Source organism: Marmota monax, unplaced genomic scaffold (genome assembly GCF_021218885.2).
Source record: "Marmota monax isolate L192 unplaced genomic scaffold, Marmota_monax_Labrador192_F-V1.1 WCK01_AAM20220418_F8-fsc00028, whole genome shotgun sequence".
Taxonomy (NCBI): Eukaryota; Metazoa; Chordata; class Mammalia; order Rodentia; family Sciuridae; genus Marmota; species Marmota monax.
Genome location: NW_026694779.1, coordinates 3,264,409 through 3,291,385, shown reverse-complemented (window position 1 = coordinate 3,291,385; position 26,977 = coordinate 3,264,409). Strand labels below are relative to the sequence as shown.

The window sequence follows — 26,977 nt, the reverse complement described above, 5'->3', positions numbered from 1 at the left end:
GAGCTCTCTACCGCTGAGCCACAACCCCAGCCCTCTGCCAGCTGTCTTTTTCCAGAGGCTTCTCACATGCCAGGAAAGTGCTCTCTGAGCTACATACTCATCTCACTATGTGGTGTTTTCTAAAGTCTTGCCTAAGGAATTTAATCCATTCCAGCACTTCCTGTAGCTATCTCTGAGTTACAGATGCTTCTGGAGCACAAAGAAACAGCTCTATTTGGTTGGGCTCCAGTAACTGGGATTTTACTTGCAAGTCGCATCTTTGTTCCCAGCTTGTTGCAGTTCATAAATAGTGTTATGCTAAACCACCATTTATTTTTGTCTCCAGTGCGTCACTAATCAATGTATGCAGGCATGGTTCTAGAATACTAACATTTCACTTTCCCTGGGGACGATAAAATTGTTTTTACATTTTAATCTAGGTTTGCTGAATGTTTTTTTTTTCTCTTTTTAAACATTACATTTAATTCTTATAGCAAAGCTAAGATGTTGACAAGATGGTTATTTTAAACTAAGGAGACTTGAGTTTCAGAAGTTAAAGTGTTTCCAGAGATACTGAATTTTATTGTTTTCAGTTGCTTCGTCATAATGGAAAATTGGATTTAGTTCCTTTTCTTCTTCCTAGGTTAGACAATACAGAGAAGAGACTCACATTGTACCTCCCTTCCTTTTGTTACAAAACCTTACTGGTCTCTGAAGAAAGATTATGCTGAAAAACTTTCCTGTTTTCTCCTGTGAGAAATGAGCTAAATTTTAAAAATCAGCCATCCAGCTGATGTACATGTACAGCACATGCCTGTAATGCCAGCAATTCAGGAGGCTGAAGCAGGAGGATTACAAGTTCAAGGCCAACTTCAACAATTTACTGAGGTCCTAAGCAACTTTAGCAAGACTCTATCTCGAAATAAAAAATAGAAAGGGCTGGGGCTATAGCTCAGTGGTAAGCACCTCTAGGTTCAATCCCTAGTACTAAACAGTTGGACAACTGGGCTTGGTGGCCCATGCCTGTAATCTTAGCAATCAGGTGGCTGAGATAGGAGGATTGCAAGTCTGAATTCAGTCTCAGCAATTTAGTGAGACTTCAGCAACTTAGCAAGATCCTGTCTCAAAAAATAAAAGATATAGCTTAGTAGTAAAGCACCTCTTAGATCAATCCCTAATACCACAAAACAAAAACAGCTTGAGGACAAGAGGTGGAGGTTTAGCTCAGTGGTATGCTTAGCATCCATGAGCTCTGAGTTCAATACCAACACCACAAAAAGTAAAGAAAAAGAAAACCTTGAACTGGATTTTAGAAAGCAGGAAAAAGGGGAACTGATCATTCGGCATTAGACAAGTATCTACTTCTCAGCTCTCCTTCTGTTACTCAAGCCTTGAACTACCTCTTGCATCAAGTTAAAGAAGTACACATAGGAGCCAGGTACCATGGCCTGTCATCTCAGTGATTTGGGAGGCTGAGGCAGGAGGATCACAAGTTCAAGGCCAGCCTCAGTATCTTAGTGAGACCCTGTTTCAAAAAAGAAAAAGGACTAGGGATGTAGCTCAGTGGTAAGAGTGTTACTGGGTTCAATCCCTAGTAACCCTCTCGCAAAAAAATATACACACATAATTTTTATACTATGTATGGTATACTGTAAGCCATACTAAATGGGGTAGAAAGCCCTTTTATCTCTAGGCTCCTTCCACACATTTGTATTCAGTTTCAAACAGATGCCTGCAAAAAAAGTTTGCCCTCACTCTTCTGGAGAATGATAGATGAAACTTGTTCTGGTAGTTTGTAGACAGTTGCTGCCATTAATAACTACCAAAATGTGATTGGGCTACGGGTAGAGTTCAATGGTAGAACACCTGCTCGAGGATTTGGGCTCCATCCCCAATACCACATAAGAAACAAAAAGAAAAGCTACTGTTGTAGTCAACTTTTCCATCACTGTGCCCAAAAGACCTGATAAAAACAATTTTAGAGTAGGAAAAGTTTATTTGGTGATCAGTTTCAGCAGTTCACAGATGGCTTACTCTAACCCGGGGTAAGGCAGGAGTTCATGGGGGAAGAGTGTGACAGACGAAAGTGGCTCAGGACACAGCCACCAAGAGCTACAGAGAGAGCTCTCCTCACCAAGGCAAAATATAAACCCCCAAAGCACACCCACAGTGACCCACCTCCTCCAGCCATATCCCACTTGCCTACAGTTACCACCCAGTTAATCCATATAAGGGGATTAATGCACTGATTAGGTTAAGACTCTCATCCAATCATTTCATTTTGAACTTTCTTGTATGAGCTTTTGGGGGTCACCTAGTATCTAAACCATAACACCTACCTGCAGACTAAGTTGTCAAAGTTTAGTATTAGCTACAATTAAAACTCAGAACATTAGGACAGGTAAGATTATCTTCGAGATAATCTTTGTTTCTATAAAAAAAGAAGCAAACCCAGATACGCCAAGTAATTATACCCACTATAATGGCAAAGCCAAAGCTAGAACCCAGTCCTTATTCCCAAGGTCAGTGCTGAGTCACTCATGTTACAAGGGAGTTTCATTTTCTGAACCATGCTGGTCATCTATCAACCTCTTTCTGGATCTCACTGACAACTCAGAGCAAAAGGGCAGTTGCCTGTGGCATTTAGTCAGGTGGTGTCCATTGGCATAGACATTTGCATTTGAGGGTGTCTAGGACAAGTTTATCTTTGGTTCCTTTGGGCTTTGAGACTAAGAGGGAGGTTGGTATTGTGTCTCAGTCTGCATCTCCCAACCATAATCTGTGAAGCATTTTTCAGACTCACAGAAAAGCTGTAAGAATAGTACAAAGAATATATGGATTCATCACAAAACAGTTTTGAATTGAGATTATCCTCAACCTGAACTCATTCAATGTGACAAACTCAGTGTTTCTTTTCAGAGTGAATACAGGGTGGGCATGGTGGTGTACACCTGTAATCCCAGTGATTTAGGAGGCTGAGGCAGGAGGACTGCAAATTTGAAGCCAGTCTTAGCAGTTTAGCTAGGCCTTAAGCAACTTGGCAAGACGCTGTCTCAAGAAAAAAAAAAAAAAAAGGACAAAATAAGTGTAGTCAAGGATGTGAGGAAGAGAGACCTTTTGTATATTGTTGGGAATGTACATTAGTATGGTCATTATGTAAAACAGCATAGTGTTTCCTTAAAAACTTAAAAAATAGAACTACCATATGATCCAGCAGTCTCACTACTTGCTATGTAGATGGTCCATAACCTAGAATGGCTTTACTATTTTTCAGCTTTACAATGGTTTTAAGCACAATAGACTTTTCAGTGGAAATTATCATTTCCCGACTATGTAGTACTCTTATGATGCCCTGTGGCAGCACTGAGCTGCAGTTCCCAGTCAACCTATGCAGGGTACTGCACTGCTAAACTTTTTTTTTTTTTTTTTAACCCCTGTAGACGGTTTTGAACCCAGGGACACTCTACCACTTAGTTACATTCCCAGCCTTTTTTATTTTGAGACAGACTACTTACTAATGTAATTCCTCAGTCTGCAATCTTCCTGCCTCAGCATCCCCAAATGCTGGGATTACAGGGGTGTGCCACCATGCCCTGCAGCTGTGCTATTTGATAGACTAAATATAATTAAATGTAATTATATAATTAAATTTCAATTGAAATATTTTCGCCTTCTGAAAGTTTATCAAGGCATAATTCTGGGCACAAGTGAAAGAGTATTTGAAATACAAAGGAAATGAAATCAGTATGTTGAAGAAACATCTGTACTCCCATATATAAGTAGTTATAGCCATAATAACCAAGATATGCTCTTGGTGTGATGGTGCACACCTATAATCCCCATTTACTTAGGTTTCATCCCTAGATCACAGGCAAAAAACAAACAAACAAACAAAAAAACTCTTCTTAAACTTGTTTAATTGCTTTCATATGCACAAGTATCTTTGAAAGAAAGCAAAACAAGTCGGACCTGGTGGTGCACGCCTGTAATTCCAGCGGCTCGGGAGACTGAGTCAGGAGGAGCGCGAGTTCAGTCAGCCTCAGCAATTTAGCGAGGCCCTAAGCAACTTAGTGAGACCGTCTTAAAACATACAAACAGGCTGGGGAGTGGCTTGGTGGTTAAGCACCCCTGGGTTCAATTCCTGGTACCAAAAGCAACAACAAACACCGGTTATACTTTTTTGTTTCCAGGAACTCTTTCGGTGAGTGGGGGGTGCAAAGGTGGGAGGGAAATTTTGTCCCTTAGGTACGCTGCTGTGCATGTTAAATTTTGTAACCCAAAGTAGAGACGAAACAAACGATGAGTAAGAAAAACTTTAAATGATAGGGCAGATGGTAAGAAAAACGTGGCAAATACCTTGAAAGTCTTAGGAACGAAGGAAGATTAAGAGAGGAAATCGCGGTAGAAACGCGACAACGGAACACACCCACTCCGCCCCCGGCTCGAGGTCCCATCTGCGCACGCGCATAGTCTCTGCGGCTGCGTGTTCTATGCCTGACCGAGAGCGCGCGAAGAGTGGCGCAGGCCTGCCCGGGGCGCGCACGCACGTCCCGCCCCGCGTCCGGCCCGCGAATCCTGAGGCCACCGGGCCAGGGTTGCCTAGGCTGCTGGGGTAATGCCCCGGAAGGCGGGGAGCCGGGAAGGGGCTGAGGAGGGCGCCGAGGAGGCGGGCGCCGAAGAGTACGGCCCTGAGGAGTACGGCCGGGAGGAATCGGGCGCTGAGGAGTCCGGTCCGGAGGAGTCAGACCGGGAGGAATCGGGCGCCGAGGAGGAGATGGAGGCCGGGCGACAGCGGCCGGTGCTGCGCTCGGTGAACTCGCGCGAGCCCTCCCAGGTCATCTTTTGCAACCGCAGCCCGCGCGTCGTGCTACCTGTGTGGCTCAACTTCGACGGCGAGCCGCAGCCCTACCCCACGCTGCCGCCGGGCACGGGCCGCCGCATCCACAGCTACCGAGGTACGAGGCCCGGCCGCGCCGCCTGCTTTGTCCCGGGGCGCGAGGCGAGCCCTTGCGGATGCCGATGCTGATCGCTGCTCCGCTCCCTAGGCCTGTGGACCGCAGGACGATAAAGCGATGCTACTCAGTCCTTCCCCCATCCTGGAAAGCAGGCGAAATTACTGTTTTTCCCATTTCATGGTCGAGGAACAGAAGCCACACAGACGTAGTGACAGATCCAAGTTGATGCTGCAGGTGGCAGAACCTTCTTTGTAAAACTGAAAGATTTACATTTGAAGGTGGCTTTTCCCCCTTTCAAGTGCATTTATCCCCCAAATGTGGCTCCATCTCTAATGCCTGTTCGTTCAGTCCTGATATTCCCAGTGCTTCAGTTTCCAATAGGGTCCCTGCCATCGTGGAGACCATAGTCCCATTGGGGAGAGAGATTCATGAATAGACAAGAATAAGCCAGTGTCATAATTGCTGCGATAGGAACAGAGCTCAGGGGGTTGTGGGAGCGTGGGAGGGGATTGTGGTCTCAGTTCAGAAGCAGGGTTGACTAGAAGTCAGCCAATCCAAGAAATATGAGTTCAGTTGTAGACAGAAGGAACCTCGTGTGCCAAGACTGGGGCCTTGCCAGAAGGGGTGGTGGATATGGAATGGTAGGAAAAGAAGCTCAGAAGTAGCCCTAGTGAAATAGGGCTGTTTGACATAGTCAGATTTACATACCAAGAAGCTCACCCAGGTTGCATAGGGGCTTGGAGAGGGAGAACTACTTACTGGTCTACCAGTTAGGAAGCTGTTGTAAAAATCTTGGTGAGGGGAGGCCAAGGATGTGACTCAGTGGTAAAGCGCTTGCTTAACATGTGTGAGGCCCTAAGTTCAGTCCCAGCACCGCCAAAAACAAAACAAAACAAAAAACCCTGGTGAGGGATAACCAGGCCTTATCTAAGGTGGAGTCAATAAGCTTCCCCTAGCTCAGGCAGAGAGTAGTCCTACTCTGGATTAATTTTCCTAATTTTCTTGTGCTGATCCTTCTTGATGGGTCTTTTCTTCTTTTAGGGTGACATACTTAATAAGCTAATGAATTTTTTATGGTACAGGGGTTTGAACCCATGACCTCATGCATGCTAGGCAAGCACTGTATCATTGAGCTACACCCCCAGCCCTCTCCTTTTTCTTTTCTTTTTAAAATTTATGTAGAAAATAAATGTATTTTAAATAGTTATAGGTTAAGAAATCTTCAGTCAAGGGGCCACATCTGCTTTGAATCTGGTGTCAGTCTTCTTGCTGTATTACAACATTAAGTTATGTCTCAGCCTTTTAGACCAAACTAATGTTTGAAGAGGAAGAACACAGACACAGTGCCTCCAGGGATCCATATTTCTATAGAACTTATTTTATGGAGGAAATTGTGTGAGTTTTGTATTCTTCAAAATTTGCCTGGCTTAATACAAAATTATTTAAAAATGTGGATTTACTTAATGCTACCAAATTGTACTCTTAAAATAGTTAGTGTTAAATTAGGGGGGAGACCCCTTTCACCTGGGTATATTTTGCCACAGCAAAAAAATTACCAGTTTAAAGTTCTGAAAATTTCCCACCTAAATCTTCAAGTACTTATGCCCAAGGAAGGAGTGCGATATTTATTCTGAGCTTCCTTCCTCAAATGGAATCTTGGTTCTGAAGGTTTGCCTCCTTCCCTGTGGTCCCCCCCCCATTTTCCCCACCATTTGTTAATTTTGCCTGTTCATACAGAATGCACCCTATTTTTGTCTGGCTCATTTCTCACACCATGCTCTTTTTGTACCTCCTTTTTGAGAATTAGATATGAGGAACCTGTGGCTTATTCTCTTACTGTTTGCAATGTTTATTATGACTTGCAATTGATTACTTGACCTAGGCTTTGCTTTTCTGCCCAAATTTTAGATTTGGAGCCCTAGGTACAGGTTCTGCATTCTGTATGTTGCCTAGAGCAAGTGACTTGCCTTCTTTAACCAGTTTTCTTATCTGTAAATAGATCCTTTTTAAGGATTGCTGTTGTTATTGATGGTGGAAAGACTTTGTGACTTGTCGGCAGAACAAGAGGCAAGCACTTCATGTATGTCAGGGGAGAGAGAGAATAGGTGCCTTGTCTTAGACCAGTGTGTCTCCTTAACAGCCTCTGCTTGTGTTAACAGGTCACCTTTGGCTCTTCAGAGACGCAGGCACATATGACGGGCTTCTGGTTAACCAAACTGAACTATTTGTGCCATCTCTCAATGTTGACGGACAGCCTATTTTTGCCAACATCACTCTGCCAGGTACTGATGCTCAGTCTTTTTAAAAAGATAAGATTGTTCCTTGGAATAAGTAGAAGATAGGTTACTTGGAGTACCATTTCTTACTATTTTTTGCTAGAGGTTTGTGAGCCTTCTCATTCAGTCTTTTTATGCTTTGTTCTCTACTGTAAATAATATTTTTTCATATGTTGTGTGTATGAGTGTGTGTGTGTGTGTATGTGTGTGTATGTATGGTATTGCATATTAAGTCCAGGGGCTTTTAACCACTAAGCCACATCTCCAGTCCTTTTTAGTTTTTATTCTGAGACAGGATCTGGCTAAGTTGCTGAGGCTGGTCACCAATTTGTGATCCTCCTGCCTCAGCATCCTGAATTACCAGGATTATAGGTGTGCACTACCACGCCTGTTCAATAGATGTGTATTGAACAAAGATGTTTTGGTATCTCAAAAGCACTCTGGGCTCTTAAAAGATGGTCTAAACTGAATATCTGATTGTAGAATTATGGATGCCATTTGGAGTAGGCTTGTCCCTAGGGTCCCAGAAGAATAGGAAAATAAGATATCATGGGGCTGGGGTTATGGCTCAGCGGTAGAGCGCCCGCCTCACACGTGTGAGACCCTGGGTTTGATCCTCAGCAACACATAAAAATAAATAAACAAAATAAAGATATTGTGCCCATGTATAACTAAAAAAATATTTTTAAAAAAGATATCATGGCTTATTTGTTGACTTCTGGTGTTATATTTTTAATTTAATCCAGTTAAACTCGGTGTCAATCAGGGATTAATAAATCAATGAATTAAAGATTAATACCATAGTTCACTATTCGTTTAAAGCTCAAAATATTTTATTTATTAAGTTGAACCCTGTGAAATTAAAGTTCTTCAGGAAAAAAAAAAAAAACCAAATAAGTACCTATGGGTTCATTGGGTTAAAACTAAAATGTATGTATAGATACTGTTTTAAAGAAGTGGGGCCAGACTCAGTGGTGCATGCCTGTAATCCTAGCAGCTCAGGAGGCTGAGACAGAAAGATTGAAAGTTCAAAGCCAGTCTCGGCAACTTAGCGAGGCCCCAAACAACTTAGTGAGACCCTGTCTCAAAATAAAAAATAAAAAGGGCTGAGGAATGTGACTCAGTGGGTGTCCCTGGGTTCAATCCCTAGTGGGGGAAAAAAAAATGGGGGGGGGGTGTTCAGAATGAGCACTGTTAGGTTAAATTTTGCCTCTTTTGATACCTTTAAAAAGTTAGTTCCCCAGTGAGATTAAAATAAAAATTGAGTTATTCCCAAATCTAGTTACACACTGGTTTTGATATCTATTGCAATATGGCAACAGCCCCTAAAACTTAAAAAAAAAAATCTGTTCTAATTCTGCTGCCTATGCTGAGTTCAGCTTGGTGTTTATTTTGTAGACTGGCAGTGTTGCTGTCTTCTGCTGGCAGGTGGCCTGGGGTTGGGCCCCTCTTCCAGGTGGTCTCAGGGACTGTCCCTCCTGTGTGCTCTCTCCAGCAGTGAAACTCAGGGCTCCTAAGAATGTAAAAGCAGAAGTCACCACCCCTTCTTAAGGCTTAGGCTCAGAGAAGCCAGCATCACCTCATCTGCCTTCATTTAAGCAAATCACAGTCTCACTTTCAAGGGGAAGTTACTATACAGGGGCATGAAACTCATGAGGCACCCATTAATGTCACACACAACATATGTGCTCACCCTTTTCTTTTTTTAACCTAATGTAAGGTTCGCCTTTAGTAAACATACTTGCTGGGATTGGCAGAGCCTCTCACTCATTCCTTGCTCTGAGGCCTAAGCCTGCCACTGAGGATTTGGTTTCCTGCCTTACAGTGTATACCCTGAAAGAGCGATGCCTGCAGGTTGTCCGAAGCCTAGTCAAGCCCGAGAACTACAGGAGACTGGACATCGTCAGGTCCCTCTACGAAGATCTGGAAGACCACCCGAATGTGCGGAAAGACCTGGAACGGCTAACACAGGAGCACATTGAAAATCAACGACTGGAATAGGAGACTGAAGAATTTAATTGAAGTTACCGTTCCTGCATCTCAGCTTTTGATCATACTGATGAGGATTGATCTAGATATAGGACTGGTCACTTACTCTCGGTTTCAAAATATCTTTTTTGGAGTAAAATAAGCTCCTATTGCCTAGAAAGAAGTATGTTAACTGACTTCACTAGGCGCTGTGATGCTTAGGGGCAAATGTCAGAAGTGTCACTTAGTACCTGCTCTTTTGAGAAGTACTCACCAAGAGAAAATACTTGCATTTTTGCCTCCTAGTAAGTCAGGAAAGTTTCAGTGTAAGGATATTTGTGTAAGTAATTCAGTGAGAATTGCAGCATGTTCTTTAATGGTAAGAAAGAGGCAGTGTCTGCTTTTAAGGGACATGTGGTGGTTGGGGATATGTCCACCTCCCACTTTTGCAAGACTGCAACGTCCTTGAGACAGGGACAGGTTTTCTCCTCTTTGAGACCCTAGTGCCTCGGACACTGTGCGCCTTCAGTCTGATGGATGATTTAGAAGAAAGCGTTTGGAGGGTCGGCCTCCTCTCTTGTTGAGGGGAAAGGAGGGAGGCCTTAAAGTGTGTGCAGTAAAGAAACATGTTAAAGGGAATCATTTTTATAGAAAGCACTTTTTCTAAGTGTTGCACTTTTCTTGTCCACTCTTGTTGTAATACTGTTTTATTAATGTTTCTAAACGAGGATCAGGTTTCCATAGCCACTGTGATAATAGTGTTTATGCTTTTTGTTTTTGTTGTTGATACTGGGGATTGAACCCAGGGGTGTTTTACCACTGAGCCACCTCTCCAGCCCATTTTGTTTTTTATTTTGAGACAGGATTTTGTTAAGTTGCTGAAGGTCTTGCTAAATTGCCAAGGCTGGCCTTGAACTTAGAATCCTGCTTCAGCCTCTCAAATCGCTGGGATTATAGGCATGGGCCACTATGCCTGACTGATAATAGTGTTCTTGTAACTTGACATGTATCTAGGCAATAGCAGGAAAGAGCCATCCTCATGTTTAATTTAGTGTGGAAGAGCTCCTACTATAAAAAAGTTGTTGCCAGGCATGGATATCTGTTCCTTTCTGTAAAACCATTACATTTCTGTTCAGTTCAGCATTTGCATCAGTAGGACCTGGTCACACTTTTTTCTGGGATGTGGAGAAGCCGAACCCCTCTACCCTCAGGCTAGTTACTCCCAACAGTAGGATTGTCAAGGAGCCTGGAATGTTTTACAGTTTTATGAACATTCGCATCCTTTCTTATAGATTGGATTCAAATTCAAAACTTAATTCAGACTTACTTCTTTGTAATTAATATTTTTTGAAAAAAAATCCTCCCATGAGAGAAAATTTAGAAGAGACAGGAAAGTTAAAAAAAGAAGAAAAAAAAAAGATCACTGTAGACACATTACTTAAATACAACCGCTGTTGAGCTTTTCCACTAATTTCTTTCAGCCTCTTACAGGGCATATTTTGTTTTATTGCTTTTGACATAGTTGAGATCATAATGCATATACAGTTTTGTATCCTTCTTTTTCATTTAACTTTATAACTTAAATATTTTTCCACATTAGCATAAGCTTTTCATAAACATTAGCATAGTCCTTCTTTATAATTAGTGTTTGGGGTATTTCTTGGCATCATTAGTTCCTTTGGGCACAATCCTATGTTCTAAAACCAGAGTGAAGCAAATGAGACAAATGTGAATAGTTTTCCCTATGCCCTTTAAGCATCATCTAATCTTACTCCTCTCTTTCAACAAATAAATTGGCTTTTTTTTTTTAGCATGTTATAGTAGTTTTAATTCAGTGACAAACCTCTAAATATTTAATTTTCTGTTGAGGAAACAAGGGTGGAGGGGGAGAGTTCCCCGTGCAGCTGTGGGTGGTGTGGTGTGGGACAGAGTGGAAGCTGTAGGAAGTCAGCTGGTATCACAATAGATTCAAGGTTGTTTTAGTTCTTTAAACTTGTCTTTGTGTCAAAATGAGATTTCACATTCCTCCCATAAAAACACACAGGTTGAGTTCTGTGTTTTTTGAGTGGAAACTGAAGGAAGTCAGCTGGTGCTGCAGTAGTTTAATGTTGTTTTTATTTCTTTAAACTTGTTTGTGTGTCAAAATGAGAGTATATGTGTCAAAATGAGATTTCACATTCCTCTGGTGAAAACGCAAGGTTGAGTACTGTGTTTTTTTGTGTTGTCCAAGGAAAACTGAAAACATATAGCATGAGTAATGTTGTTTTTCATTTGGAATCCTGTGAATGTATTAAATGTATTGTTCTTAAGAGATTGTGATGTTTCCTGTTTTGATTTTTTTTTTTAAGGCTGTTTAATACATTAAATGGCACAGAGTAGAAGAAACAGGTAGGGCAGGTTATTTTAACCTGATTTTTCTCTGAGAGAGAGTTTTGAAAGCTGTTTGCTTAATGGCTTTGTGTGGGATGGGGAAGCAAACACAAGTAACCTCATTCAAGTCTCTTTTTCCAACCTTAGGTTGCATATGTATTTATTTATTTAACATTGCTTCTTCTAGCTTTATTGTTTTTATTAGAATGAAATACCATTGTAAAAAAAATTAAGCACTGCAGAAAATTTTTAAAAAGGAAAGCATTCATACTGGAAACAGTTTTTCTTTACGTCCATGAAAACATGACCAAAAAAAGGTAAGTTAATATTTTTACCAGCAGCTACGTAGAATCATAGGAGAGAGTGCTGGGCTAGAAATAAGAAGTAGGGCTGGGGGAATACAAATAGTTCAGTGGGGAAGCACTTGCCTAGCATGTGAGGGGACCTGGGATCTGTCCCCAGCAACACACACACAAAAGATGGGAAGTCGAAATTGATGCTTTGCCCTCTTGATTCATGAAGTCCAGTCTGCATCTTTTAGGTTTTCTTGACATTATAATTCTGCATCTTAGGCTGGGGGTGTAGCTCAGTGGTAGAGTGCCTTCCTAACATGCCCAAGACTCTGGCTTTTATTCCCAGGATCAAAAGAATAAAAAATAAGTAATAAGTTGGATATGGTAGCTCATGCCTGTAATCCCAGCTACTTGGGAGACTGAAGCAGGAGGATTGAAAGTTCGAGGCCAGCCTGGGCAACTTAGATGCTGTCTCAAAATTAAAAAATAAATTAAGAGGGCTGAAAGTATAGCTCAGTGGTAGAGTACCTCCCAGATTCAATCCCCAGTACCACCAAAGAAATAATAATAAAAGGCTGAGATAAGCTAGGTAAGGTGGAACACCTGTAATCTCAGGTGTGGGAGATCAACCTTGCACGTGACTGAGTCACATTCCCTGGCTGGGTGCTGAGGCGCTCAGTCGCAGAAATGTGGCAGAGCTTTCCCCACCCTTCTTGGGTGCAAGGGTCAGTGTCTTGTGCATGGTTGTGTCTTGCTACAGCCCCGTGGGTGAAGCTACGCTCACCTGTTCCTTTGTAATATAACCCCTTGTCCTGTTTAGGATAGAATCTTCCATGGAAGTGCCTTGTGTGTATCCCCTTCTCTTACTGTGCCCTTGGGTGTGGCCTACCAGGTATCAGTCAACCTGCTTACAGTGGACGTCATGAAGATACTCAGCCCCCTGAAACCTGACCCTTGCCTCATTTGAATAGCTTCTCCTCAATAAAAGGGGTCAGCGCGTGCTCTCGCTCTTTCTCGTTCTGCGGACCCTTAAGGTTAGAGGAGCCGTCACAGCGACTCCAAATAAAAAGGTATTTGTGTCTCGTGTGGTTATTTCATGTAGCCCAGTTAGCCCAGTTCAACTGGAGTGACCCCTGAGCCTTTTAGTCTCGAGAACAGAAACCCAGCACTCAGGGGCTCAGGTGGCTGAGGATTGCAAGTTTGATGCCAGCCTTGGCAACCTGTCTCAAAATTAAAAAAAGAAAGAAGGCCTGGGAGTGTAGCTCAGCAGTAGAGCCCCTGGTTCAATCCCTAGTATTGTTGAATTAAAAAAAAATAAATACATAGAAAAAGAAAGGGATAAATAAATGGGAGACTGTGCCAATAGAGAAAAGGGAGAAAGATGAAGGCCTTGGTTCTCCTTTGTCCCCTTGCACCTGGGTTGTAGGTGCTTTCCTGCTCAGCCTATCAATCCATCCTAGTCTTCCACCTTGGAGTCCATCTGCAACCCTGCGAATACCCTAGAAGAGCATCTCAGCACACTGAGACATGCTTCACTTCTGGCCTCAAGGCCATAGATGTCCAATCTCTGAGCCACATCCCCAGCCCTTTTTAAAATTTTATTAAATTTTGAGATAGATTCTCAGTTGCTTAGGGGCTTGCTAAATTGCTGAGGCTGACCTCAAACTTGCCATCCTCCTGTCTCTGTGTCCTAAGTTGCTGGGATTACAGGTGTTTGTGTCCCCCCCCCCCGCCAGGTTCCTGCTGAGTTGCCCAGACTGGTCTTGAACTTACGATCCTCCTGACTCAGCCTCCTGAATAACTGGAGTTATGAATATGCACCATTGTGCCCAGCTCATTTTAGATGTTCTCGGTGGACTGTATAATTTGGTCTTATTTGCTTCCTTCACTCACAATGCAAAAGTTGTAGGGGAATGATCAGTCCCACTTGTGAAAAACAAGGCTTGACCAATAAAATTGTTACTGACCTAGCCCTCTTAGACCCAGAGTTGTAGAAATAAACAAAGGACCCTGAAATGATTTAAACATGCAAGGGTTTAAGGACTTCTATTCTAGACAGAAGGGAGATAGCACTTGGGGGACAAAGATCCCTGGGGAGAAGAGCTTTTATGGCATCTGTGGGGCAGGCAGGAGCTACAGGAGCTCAGCCACTTGATGTCATTATGCATACAGGTGGCACTGAAGTTGCATCTTTGCACATCTCATTCCCTTGGGGGGGTGTTTTATTATGCTAATAAGATAAAGGTAATTGTGGTTTACTTTAATGGTAACTATTTTACCTATGCATTTGTCACTCATCATCTGGGAAAGTATTATTATTTTCAGAGTAGTGCAGACCCTGCTTTGCCTGTCTTGGGCTGGCATATCTGCTGACCGACCGAGTGGACTCAAATGGCTAAGCCCACTTCCCCAGCCTCTCATCTTTGGGGCTATTACCTCATTTCCATAACCTTAAAAACTAGCCTACCTTTTAACTCCTCATTTTCTGGAATGTGTATCAATTCCATAAGACTGCTAGCTTGGCCCTATTTCCCCTGAAAGGTTTTCATTCCTTAGTCCTAAGGGGTCCTATTTTGCGTAGGGGAGGGGTCCCTGACCATGTCAAGGTAAGCTGTCCAGGGTCACAAAGCCTGTTGATGGCAGAACTGAGATTTGGTCCCAGGTCTTTTCATTTTGATTTCAGTTTCCTTCTGTGGCAGCCACACTCCCAAGCTGGTGTTTACAGCTACATGTTATACTCAGTGCAGTTGCCTAACCTCTTGAAACCTATTTAGCCCTGTATAAAATGGGAATAATAAGTTGGATGTGGTGGTGCACAACTATAGTTCCAGCTACTAGGGAGGCTGAGGCAGGAGGATTACTTGAGCCAGGAGTGCAAGGCCAGCCTGGGCAATAGAGTGATTCCCTATCTCAGCAAACAAAAAGAATATAACACAGGCTTGTGAGAATTACCTAAAATCAAACAGGGAAAGCACATTGTAGAAATAAAGAAACAGTAATTAGGGTAACAGGCAATTTGTGGCTAGTGGGGAAGAAGAGTTTGGCACTAAGACTGTTTGAGTTCACATCCCATTTCAGTCACTTTGTACTTATATTATTTTAGGCACATTATTAAATCCCAGCTTGGCCACTTGTATATGTGTGATTTTATTTTATTTTTTATTAGAGAGAGAGAGAGAATTTTAATATTTTATTTTTTTAGTTTTCGGCGGACACAACATCTTTGTATGTGGTGCTGAGGATCGAACCCGGGCCGCACGCATGCCAGGCCAGCGCGCTACCACTTGAGCCACATCCCCAGCCCTATATGTATGATTTTAGGCACTTTATTTGACCTGTATCTCAGTTCCCTCATTTGTAGGATGAGGGTTAATCACCATACCTACATTGAGTCATTGTAAGGAGTAAGTAAAATAATCTGGGTGCAGTCTGTATATAGTTAAGTGCTTAATAAATATTAGCTATTATTAGTATAAATTCTGTTCCTCCTACTTCGTTCATGTAAAGACAAGTTTGGTACTGAGGATTGAACCTAGGGGCACTGTACCACTGAGCTGCATCCCTGGTCCTTTTTTCTTTTCTTTCTTTTTTTTTTTAAATTTTGAGACAGGGTCTTGCTTAATTGCTGAGGTTGGCCTCCAACTCGCGATTCTCCTGCCTCAGCCTCCTGAATGCATGAGGCGGTGTAGTGCCCAAAGCCCTGGAAGTGGACTTATAAGGCTTCCCGTGGCTGTCACAGAATGCCCACGCGGCCTGTGTCCCTTCTTGCGGCGGCCTCACTCCCCCCCCCCGGCTGCGCGGCCCCTCCCGCTAGTCTACGCAAGAGCGAGCTGTGCCGCTGGTGACCGCTGGGGGGCGGTGGCGGCCGGCGCGCCCCGCCCACTTCCCGCGCGGCCCTCGCGCCTAACGCCAGAGCCGTGGCGTCCGCGGTTCGCGACACAGTCTCTCTTGGGCCCGCCGGCCAGCCTGACATGGCCTGCTACATCTACCAGCTGCCCGCCTGGGTGCTGGACGACCTGTGTCGCAACATGGACACGCTCAGCGACTGGGACTGGATGCAGTTCGGTGAGTGGGGCCCCGGGCGGCTGTGAGCCGCGGCTTGGGGCACTCCAGCCGGGACTCGGCCGGTCGGCGGCTGAGATTTCTGTACCCCGGCCTCGCCGTGTGGCCCTGGGCAGGTCCCCGCCGCCGCCCCGAACCTCCTTTTAGCCTTCTGGAAGGTAGGGTGGCCTTTGAAGACTTGTGTCACAAGGCTGTCGTTGGGTCGTCATCGCCTCTACCTTGCTTTTACAGTTTACAGGCAAACGACAGTTAGGGAGCGCTTCCTCTGAGACGGGCGCTCTGCTCTCTCTAATCCCCGCACACGGCCCGGGAAGTGCGTCCTCCTCTCCCTGTGTCGCACATGAGGCAGAGGAACTTGCCCGGGGGTGGCCCAGTGGCGGAGTGGGGTGGGATTGGGAGCCGGGGCTCACTACCTTGTAAATCCTCGTTGGGTTTTGCTTGGTGTTTGCGGCTTATGATTGGCCGAGAGCCCTGGCAGCTAGGGAGAGGATGCGTGCGTGATGGGCTCAGCTTCCAGCCTCCTTCACTTGTCAGCTGTGTGACGTGGAGACGGTTTGTTAGAGCTGCTCTGTAAAGTTGTTCTAAGGGAGTAAAATACTGTGTAGAGAGTAGTCTTATAAGGAAGTGAAAAGAACAATTGTTATTCTTGGCTATATGACTTAAATCAGTGTCCAGGTGGCACCTAATTTTTAACATACTGTCACATATTATTTTTTTCTTTCCACACCTTTTATTGGTGCATTATAGTTGTATATAATGATGAGGTTTGTTGTTTCATATTTGTACATGCACACTCTATGACAATATAATTTGGCTACTATCACAATCCTCAAACACTTCCCTCCACCTTCCCTGCCTTCCATCCATTGGTCCCTTTCCTCTACTGATCTCTCTTTGCTTAAAATATAGTTATATATTTTATTTATTTTTAAATATTTATTTTTTAGTTGTAGTTGGACACAATATCTTTATTTTATTTTTATATGGTGTTGAGAATCAAACCCAGGGCCTCGCATGGGCTAGGCAAGCACTCTAGCGCAGAGCCACAATTCCAGCCCTAGTTATATATTTTAATTAAAATTTTTAGATTATAAAATACACCATTTATCCAAAAAAACGTATATACTACATATGTGCTGTGTACACACACACACAACACACACACACACACAGTCAAAATAATAATAAAATGAACATGTATGTGTTATCCATCCAGATTGAACAAATGGTATATTTTAGGGCTGGGGGTGCAGGTCAGTGGTAGAGCACTTGCCTAGAAATACTAGGCCCTGGGTTCCATCCTCAGTAAAAAGTTAAAAAAAAAAAAAAAAAGAAAGAAAACAACAAAAGAAATAACTTGTATTTTAATCTAGTGGTTCTCAGTCAGGGACACTTTCACACACTAGGGGACACTGCTAATGTCTGGAGAACAAGTTGTTTGTCACAACTTGGTCAGTGCAGTGGATAAACACCAGGGACATTGGTATCTACCAACATCCAACCCAAAGTGTGAATGGTGCTGAGGTTCAGGAACCCTGTTTTAACCCAGTAAAAACAATACGTACCCATTGTAAAATACTGTGGGAAACAAGCAACAAAAAGATTAGCTCAGACTGCCTCTCAGAGATAACCATCCCGAGTATTTGGTGCAGGAAGTCACAATAACAGCTGATATTTCTTGGCTTCTTACTGTGCTAGCAGCCTGCTACGGATGTTCAACCTGGTCGTTTTTGTAGACATATTTATATATGTGTATGTATCTTTCAAAAATCTCCACTTTGTGCATTCATTATACATGCTATGCTAGTACACCCCCCGCCTTAAAATGTACCACACTCATTTCCCCTTGCCAGGCAATAATCTTGAACAATATGGATAGAAGTTTTTATTTGTAGCATGTATTTTTATTTAGCTATCATTACTTGAAAAGCAGAAAATGCATAAGGTAAAATGATGTAGATACCACACCTAGGATGGGGAGATGTCTTTCTCTTCCCTGTTGCTCAGTCTCCTGCTTCCCTTCCTTGCAAGCTCTGCCTGAGGCTCAGGGAACCTGTGAGAATGTCTTTTTTTAAAAAAAAAATATTTAATTGATTTTATTTTTAAGTACATGACGTAGAATGCATTACAATTTTTATTATACATATAGAGCACAATTTTTTGTATCTCTGTTTGTATATAAAGTATGTTCACACCAATTCATGTCTTCATACATGTACTTTGGATAGTGATGTCTATCATATTCCACCATCTTTGGTAATCCCCCTCCCTTCCCTTCCCACCCCTCTGCCTTATCTAGAGTTCATCTATTCCTCCCATGCTCCCCCTCCCTCCCTACCCCATTATGGGTCAGTCACCTTATATAAGAGAAAACATTCAGCACTTGTTTTTTTGAGATTGGCTAACTTCACTTAGCATTATTTCCTCCAACGCCATCCATTTACCTGCAAATGCCATGATTTTATTCTCTTTTATTGCTGAGTGTATTCCATTGTGAATATATTTTTTAATACATTCATCTACTGAGCGGCATCTAGGTTGGTTCCATGTTTAGCTGCTACAAATATTGATGTGGCTGTGTGCCTGTATTATGCTTTTTAAAAGTCCTTTGGGTACAGACTGAGGAGTGGGATAGCTGGGTCAAATAGTGGTTCCATTCCCAGTTTTCCAAGGAATCTCCATACTGCTTTCCATATTTTCACCAATTTGCAGTCCGCGAGAATGTCTTGCACCTAATTTTCTAGGTGACTCTGTGTCCCATTTCTTGGGTGACTTTATTTGAATGTTTCCTGGTCAGTGATTCATCTGTGGGTGGGACTTCCTCTGATTTCTTCCACATTAGCTCAACTCTTAATTATAAGCAGTAGAACAACTTATCTTCCTAGGAAGTTAATTTAGAAGGCACTGTATGGTTTTTTAAAAACAGCTGGGAGCATTGGTTCATACCAGTAAACCCTGCGTTTTGGGAGGCTGAGGCAGGAGGATCACAAGTTTGAAGCCAGCCTCAGCAATTTAGCAAGACCCTGCCTCAAAATAAAAAGGGGATGTAGCTCAGTGATAAAGCACCCCAGGTTTCAATCCCTAGTACTAAAACAAACACACAAATAAAACAAAAACCCAGCCATACAGTTCACAGAGCTGGAGCATATCTTAAATGGAAGAGCATGTACTTCGTGGATGTGAGGTCCTGGGTTCAGTCCCAGCACCAAAAGCAAAGATAAATAAATAAAAAAGGCATAATTCACATACCATACAATTCACCCATTTAAAGAGTAGAGGGGGACTGGGATTGTGGCTCAGTGGTAGAGTGCTCGCCTAGCAAGTGCGAGGCCTTGGGTTCGATCCTCAGCACCACATAAAAATAAATAAAGATATTGTGTCCAACTACAACTAAAAAGAAAAAAAGAGTAGAGGGTACAGAGCAGTGGCTATCTCCACAGTCTCAGAACATTTCTATTACTGCAGAAGAAACCCTGTACCCCTTAAATGTCACTCTAAACCCTCATTTTTCTCCAATATGCCTATTCTGGATATTTCATGTAAATGGAATTATGCAGTATTCATTGTCCTCTGTGATTGACTTCTTTTCATTTAGTTGTAGATGGACACAATATGTTTATTTTATTAATTTATTTTATGTAGTGCTGAGTGAACCCAGTGTCTCTGCCACTGAGCCCCAGCCCCAACCTCTCTTTCTTTTTTTTTAATTGCAGTGCTGGGGATAGAACCCAGGGATTTGATATGCTAAGCAAGCACTCTGCCACTGAGCTACACCCTCAATTTCTTTTTAAAACAAAAATAATGTTTCTGGGCAAGGCACAAACCTATCATCCTAGTAGACTTGGAAGGCTGAGCGGGGAGGATCACAAGTTCAAAGCCAATCTCAGCAATTTAGCAAGGCCCTATGCAATTTAGTGAGACCCTGCTCAAAAGAAAAAAGTGGCTGGGGATGTGGCTCAATGTTAAGTGCCCCTGGGTTCAATTCCTGGTATCAAAACAAATAAACAAAGAACCCCACAAAACAAACACTAAACAATATGGGGGTACAGGGATGCATGCCTGTAATCCCAGCGACTCAGGAGGGTAAGGCAGGAGGATGGCAGGTTTGAGGCCAGTCTCAGCAACTAAGTGACACCCTGTCTCAAAATAAAAAAAGAAACAGCTGGGGCTCAGTGGTTAATTGCTTCTGGGTTCAATCCCCAGTACCTAATATGATAATAATAGTAGTGAGTGATATTTCATTGTATGAAAGTACTACATTAATTTATCCATTTGCTAGTTGATGGGAATTTGGGTTCTTTCCACTTTTTGGCAATTATGAAAAATGTCTTTGGATGTTTGTATAAGTGAGTGTGGACATGTGTTTTTGTTTCCGTTTGTCTATGCAGTATGTACCCAGGAGTGGAATTACTGAGTCATATGTTAATTCTTTTGAACCATTTGAGGAACTGCCAGATTGTTTTCAGAGTGGCTGAACCAATTCACATTCTTACCAACAGGGTAAGAGGGTTGGGATTTCTCTGAGTCCTGGTCAACCTGTTAGGGTCCCTCTCTTGTTTGTCATCCTGCCAGCTGAGCAGGTGTGAGGTAGCATCTCCCTGTGGTTTTGATTTGCATTTCCCTTGTGACCAGTGCTGTTGAGCATCTTTTCACCTGCTTATCAGCCATTCTTACATCTTCTTTGGGAATACCTCTGAGTTTGCAGCCCCTGGAGGTACCAGAATTTCCCACAGGAATTGAGGATGTAGTCTACCCTCCTCACCTGACTTGCCAGCTGCAGCCCCTCTGACCTTTCCCCCTGCCTCAACCTCAAGGGCCTCCTCTGTCCAGACTACTCAGGGCCTTTGCATTTGTTGTTCTCTCTTCTTGGAAGGTTCTCCCTCCCTGCCTTTTCGATGCCTGGTGTTCTAGTCCGTATTATTTTCCTCTTGTTGGTAAAACAAGTTACCACATTTGAATGGTAATTAAAAACTGCACAAATTTATTATCTTATGATTCTGGAGGTATCTTTTGGCTCATGACCCCTCCCTCCGTCTTCAAAGCCAAAAGTGCAGTGTCTTTTTTAAAAAAATTTATTTTTGTAGTTGTAAATGGACAGAGTGCCTTTATTTGTTTATTTTTATGTGGAGCCAAGGATCGAACCCAGTGCCTCACACATGCTAGGCAAGCACTCTGCCTCTAAGCCCCAGCCCTAGCTCGGCAGTGCAGTATCTTCAGATCTCTTTCCAACTTCTGTTTTTGTCATCACTTCTCTGAATCTTATACTCTGCCTCCCTCTTATGAGGATCCTGGGAATCACACTGGGCTGATCCAGGTTATCTAGGATGATCCCCTCATCTCTGAATCCTCACTTCATCCCATCTATGAAGTTCCTTTGCCACACTGGGTACTACACTCACCCAGATCTGAGGATGTCTTTGGGGTGGGCATTATTCTATTGGCCGTTGCCCTGTGGGTCAGCTCACTTGGAGAGGCCTTTTCTGCCCCCCTCCCCCCAAGCTCTTTAGTCCATTGTGGGTTTCATTTCCTCCATTCCACTCAGTGAGCTATGTATTACCTTACTCCTGATATGTTTATGTCAGTCTGTCCCCATGAGATAAAAATGCCACCAGGGCAGGGACCTTGCCTGTTTAGTTCACTTCCATATTTCCCAGAGCAGGACCCATGACATGCTTCTCACCCTGCAGAGACTGCTTTGAGCCCATGGCTGGCTGGCTGTTTTGGGACAGAGGTCACTGATTGGGTGCTGATTGTGCAACCCAGTCACTTGCTCTCTCTGGGTCTCCGGACTCAGGTTTCCTCATTAGTGACATGAGCAAGTCCCTCCAATCCTAAAAAGTCTTTGCTGACATGAGTCATTTTAGAAAGAGAGAGTCTCTCTCTGAGATGATTGTGGTCCTGGGAGGAGGGTGTGGGGGCGTAGGAAGAATTCTAAAGTGAAGTCGAAACTCCCACAGTCACAAATATGTATGTTCTTCTGGATTTGACATCTGTTGCCTCTTGATTGTTTCTCTGTGATTGCAGTTGTGGCCCTTTTTGCTGTTGAAGAAATAAATGCTGGGGGCTGGGATTGTGGCTCAGTGGTAGAGCGCTCACCTAGCATGCATGAGGCATTGGGTTGGATCCTCAGCACCACATAAATGTAAAATAAAGATATTGTGTCCACCTAAAACTAAAAAATAAGTATTTAAAAAAATAAAAAAGAAAGAAAGAAAGAAATGTTGGAATCTGAGTTCGTGTAAAGTCGGCAACTTACAATTTCACCCTTGAGGCTATGTGCAGTGGGGCTGGGGATGAGAGGCTGTTTAGTGGCCACCTTGTTCGCTGTGCCAGGCCTGTGCACAGCCTGCGCTGCCTTGCCCAGCTGTGTGACTTCAGACCTGTCTGAGCCCTTATTTTCCTCCTCCATAATGCTGCCCTCACAGAGTCATGGAGAGGTAGAGGGATGCCATGGGTGCAGAGGTCATTGGGGCTTCCCCTTCCTCCACCCAGGGACGTCTAGTTGGTCTGGAGCAAGGGCATTTGATGCTGGAACAGGTCATTTCAGGAGGCTGTGCCATCCTTGCTGAGGCCTTTGAGGATAGGCCAGATTTCCACGGGATTCAAGATCTTGAATATGGAGGGACAGCGTGATGGTCTCCACATGGGATTCCTCATTGACTAGATGACAGGTTTTCACAGAGTCTGGGTTGCTTGACATTTGTGTCATTTTTTTTTTTTTTTAAGTTGTAGATGGATGCAATACCTCTCTTTTTATTTATTTATTTATTTATTTATTTATTTATTTTGATGTGGTCCTGAAGCTTGAACCCAGTGCCTCACACCTGCTAGGCAAGCGCTCTATCACTGAGCCACAATCATAGCCCTCATTTGTGTCATCTTTTCTCTGTGCCAAGCTCTACTCCAAGCATTTCTGTTCTTAGAGCTCATTTAGAGCTTGTTCAGCAGATGAGGAAGTTGAGGCCAGAGAGAGGTGAAGGGCCTTCCCCAGATGCACAGCTTGGGTTCACATCTGGCCTTGGAACCAGGGTTTGGCCTCTGCACCGTTTCTGTACTGTCCTGCTCACTCTTGGTGTCACTATGACAAGTGCCTGAAATAATCCACTTAGAAGTAGAAAAAATTTATTTTAACTCATGTTTTCAGAGATTGCAGTCCATGGTCAGTTGGCCTCATTTTTTTGGGCCTGAGGCAGCACATCTTGGTGCAGAGCCTGTGACCAAGTAAGCTGCTTACCTTGTGGCCAGGAAGTGAAAGAAGGGAGGAAGAGGAAAGAGTTGGGGGTCCCATTATCTCCTTTACTGCACAATCTCCAGTGATCAGAACACCTTCTTCTAAGCCTCACTTTAGGTTTGCACTACCTCCTGAAGGCGCCCAGCTGGGACCAGGCCTTGAGACACATTTATAAACTATAGCACATATGCATATGTTATTTTTTTTTAGTTGTAGATAGACAGAATGCCTTTATTTTATATTATTTTTAATTTTTTTGTAGTTGTAGATGGACAGAATGCCTTTTATTTTATTTGTTTATAAGGTGCTGAGGATCAACCCCAGTGCCTCACATATGCTAGGCAAGGGCTCTGCTGCTGGGCTACAGCCCCAGCGCTTATTTATTTATTTTTTTATGTGGTGCTGAGGATGGAACCCAGTGCCTCATGCGTGCTAGGCAAGCGCTCTGCCACTGAGCTATAGTCTTAGCCCCCACATGGTTTTTTATCTATAGGAAAAAGTCTAGACTAAAGGATGCAAAAATGTTACCAGTGGTTTTCTCAGGGTCTTCCAAGTGGTTATATTGTGGATACTTTGATTTCTTCTGTTTTCCTAAGGTCCTACAGTGACCAGGTGTTGAGAAAAAAAAAAAAAAAACCAAAAAAAAAAAACAAACCTGTGACTTAGCAGAAGCCCTCGGTAGTGACTCATCCTCTCAAGATCTCTGCCCTGTCCTGACCCCTTTTCATGGGTGTGGGTAAAGGCTGATGGGCCAATACCTTAATATACGTCGCATTCTTGGAAACTTAAATGTCTAAGCTGGAGGCTGGGACAGCAGAGCCCTCTCCCTGCACACGCAAGGCCCTGGGTTCCATCCAGCGCCATGAAAGAACAAAAGGAAAGAAAAAGAAAAAAGAAGTTCAAGCTGGAAGAACCCCAGAGTTTAATTCCTGTTTCTCCAGGATTAGCAGGGGAGGAAAGCGCGTCCCAGAGAGGGAGACTGAGGGCAGAGGCTGAGTTCCCACTGCCAGCAGCCACAGTGGCAGGGTAGGCTTGTCTTTCCCACGACATGCCCCACCCCATGGGTGGGAGGTGAGCACATGACAGTAGCATTGTGTAGGGAAGGGGGGTGTGCTGGAACAGGTTCCTTCCTCTTCCCTCTACTCTTTGTAGGCTGGAAGCAGCTTCTGTCCCCACTGACATCACTTCCTACCAACCAGGATTCTGGCCTGGGATTTCCAGTGACTAAAGTTATAACTCCAAAACTTTCCATTCCTAATTGGGCACTTCTCCTGCGGGCTTTTTTTCTGCGGGAGGCCATCAGAGCTCTTCCTCATTTCCCAGAGAGGAGAGACATAATCTAATGTCACTCCCTGGCTCTGAGATTTTCCATGATGCCCCAAGGCTCTATTTTCTTTTTTGAATTTAGGGGTGCTTTACCACTGAGTTACATCCCCAGCCCTTTTTACTTTTTGAAACGGGGTCTTGCTAAGTTACTGAGGGTCTTGCTAAATTGCAGGGGCAGGCGTCAAACTTGCTATCTTCCTGCCTCAACTTCCCGAATCTCTGGGATTACAGTCATGCACCACTGTGCAGGGATTGATTTTATGTTTTTCTAATAGAAAAGCCACATGGGGTTTTAGTTTACTCACTTCAATATCTCTAGTGTTTGTCACAGACCTAGTATACAGCACAGGCTCCATGATATTTTATTGAATGATGAATGAGTAAATGAACGATTTGATGTTCACATAGATTTTTGCTTCATGATTTCTGAAATCCTGGAACTGAAGCTTAGGTTTGTTGTTTGTTCTGTGGTGTTGGGGATTACACCCAGGGCCTTGCACATACTAGGTCAGCACTCTACCACTTAGTCACACCTCCCAGGCTGTTTTATTCCTAGTTTTATTTTATTTATTTATTTATTTATTTATTTTTTAGAGAGAGAGAGAGAGAGAGAGAGAGAGAGAGAGAGAGAGAGAATTTTAATATTTATTTTTTAGTTTTCGGCAGACACAACATCTTTGTATGTGGTGCTGAGGATCGAACCCGGGCTGCACGCATGCCAGTCGAGCGTGCTACCGCTTGAGCCACATCCCCAGCCCATTTATTCCTAGTTTTAAAAAAATGCTTCTTTCACATAACAATAAAATAGATCAGCTATAATAACATATTGCAATAAATGTTATTTAAAACCTATGGGCTGGGTGTGGTGGCCCATGCCTGTCATCTCAGTAGCTCCAGAGTCTGAGGCAGGAGGATCATGAGTTCAAAGCCAGCCTCAGAAAAGGAGGTACTAAGTAACACAGTGAGACTCTGTCTCTAAATAACATACAAAATAGGGCTGGGGATGTGGCTCAGTGACCCCTAACCCCCCCCCCCCCCCCCCCCCGCCAAAAAAAAAAACACCTATGAAGTATGTATAACTAATTAAAACAAATAAAAAAATAAAAAAGGGCTGGGGCTGTGGCTCAGTGGTAGAGCGCTTGTCTACCATTCATGAGGCATTGGGTTTTATCCCTAGCACCATATAAAAGAATTAAATAAACAAAATAAAGGTATTGCGTCCATCTACAACTAAAAATATTTAAAAATAAATAAATAAGAAACAAAAAAGACTCAAGTCATTAAACTTAGTGGAGTAGTGGTTTACCTTTAAAAATGCCATTTATGAGGCTGGAGTTGTGGCTCAGTGCTTTTGCTTAGCATGTATGAAGCACTGGGTTCGATCCTTAGCACCACATAAAAATAATTAAATAAAATAAAGGTTTAAAATGCCATTTATGAAGAGCTGTAACAACTTGAACAAAGTTTATGCCATAATTTAATAAATCAGAGCAGGATTCAGAATCTGTTGGACAAAGTGTCTGGCAAAACCTATGCTTAAAAGTTACTGGGCGCAGTGGTGTGTGCCTATAATCCCAATGGCTCTGGAGGCTGAGGCAGGAGAATCACAAGTTCAAAACCAGCCTCAGTAAAAGTGAGGCATTAAGCAACTCAATGAGACTCTGCCTCAAAATAAAATACAAAATAGGGGGGCTGGGGATGTGGCTCAAGCGGTAGCACGCTCGCCTGGCATGCGTGCGGCCCGGGTTCGATCCTCAGCACCACATACAAACAAAGATGTTGTGCCTGCTGAAAACTAAAAAATAAATATTAAAAAATTCTCTCTCTCTCACTCTCTCTTTAAGAAAAAAAAAAACAAAACAAAATAGGTCTGGTCAAGTGCCCCTGAGTTCAATCCCCAGTACCACCACCCCCCTACCACAAACAACAAACAAACAAACTACACTTAAAGCTATGCCTATATAGTTGGGGTGATTTTTGGAAAGGAAGAGAGTACCCTAGTGGCCTTGGGGAAGGTGGTGGGATGCTGTGTATCCTGCCCATCCCCTGCATGCTCCATATTTTCTTTAGTTTACAAGCATTAATTGTATGTAAAAATTGAGAAGAAGGAATGCATTATTTTTGCTATCACTGGCCAACAGTGGCTTCCTACAGATTTTGTCTGGTACTTCAGAATTTAAGGAGGCACCTACTCTCATGGTCCTGCAAGTGCAGGATGAGTCCTGATAGCCAGGGCTCCAGGGGCCTCCCTTGCCCTGCTGCCTCATGCTGACCCTGCCCAACTCTGCCATGCAGTGTCTTCTGTACAGTAAATAGGATGAATGAAACTCCCTGCTGTGTGGGGTGTCCATTCTAGAAAGGAATGTGGGAGGAGTTCTGTTCCCCACTGAGGTTCCAGAGGGTGAAGTGACTGTCCCTAGCAAAGAAACTGCGTGCATTCAAGACTCCTGTCTGTGTGTTTCTCGTCCTGTGATCTTTCTTCTGCCTTGGGCAGCAGCCAGGCTGATACTTATGTGC

General features: G+C 43.4%; 2 protein-coding genes across 2 annotated transcripts in view; both read left to right on the top strand.

The window, feature by feature from the left end:
• The first annotated feature begins 4,519 nt into the window (after positions 1 to 4,519).
• Vhl (von Hippel-Lindau tumor suppressor) lies at positions 4,520 to 11,491 on the top strand. Its single transcript, XM_046425680.2, has 3 exons — positions 4,520 to 4,934; positions 7,094 to 7,216; positions 9,036 to 11,491. Exons 1-3 carry the CDS (start codon positions 4,595 to 4,597, stop codon positions 9,209 to 9,211), a joined length of 639 nt encoding a protein of 212 aa, XP_046281636.1. The 5' UTR covers positions 4,520 to 4,594; the 3' UTR covers positions 9,212 to 11,491.
• A 4,238-nt stretch (positions 11,492 to 15,729) lies between these two features.
• Irak2 (interleukin 1 receptor associated kinase 2) overlaps positions 15,730 to 26,977 on the top strand; it is a 55,653-nt gene continuing 44,405 nt past the window's right edge. Inside the window, exon 1 of the mRNA XM_046425586.1 lies at positions 15,730 to 15,906. Within this exon, the coding sequence (XP_046281542.1) occupies positions 15,813 to 15,906 (94 nt within the window). The 5' untranslated portion in view covers positions 15,730 to 15,812. The remainder of the gene's footprint in view (positions 15,907 to 26,977) is intronic.

Coding starts and splice junctions, on each gene's coding strand:
- Vhl (XM_046425680.2), top strand. CDS start 4,595: ATGCCCCGGAAGGCGGGGAGCCGGGAAGGGGCTGAGGAGGGCGCCGAG. Junction 4,935..7,093: donor CCGCATCCACAGCTACCGAG/GTACGAGGCCCG, acceptor TTGTGTTAACAG/GTCACCTTTGGCTCTTCAGA. Junction 7,217..9,035: donor TGCCAACATCACTCTGCCAG/GTACTGATGCTC, acceptor CCTGCCTTACAG/TGTATACCCTGAAAGAGCGA.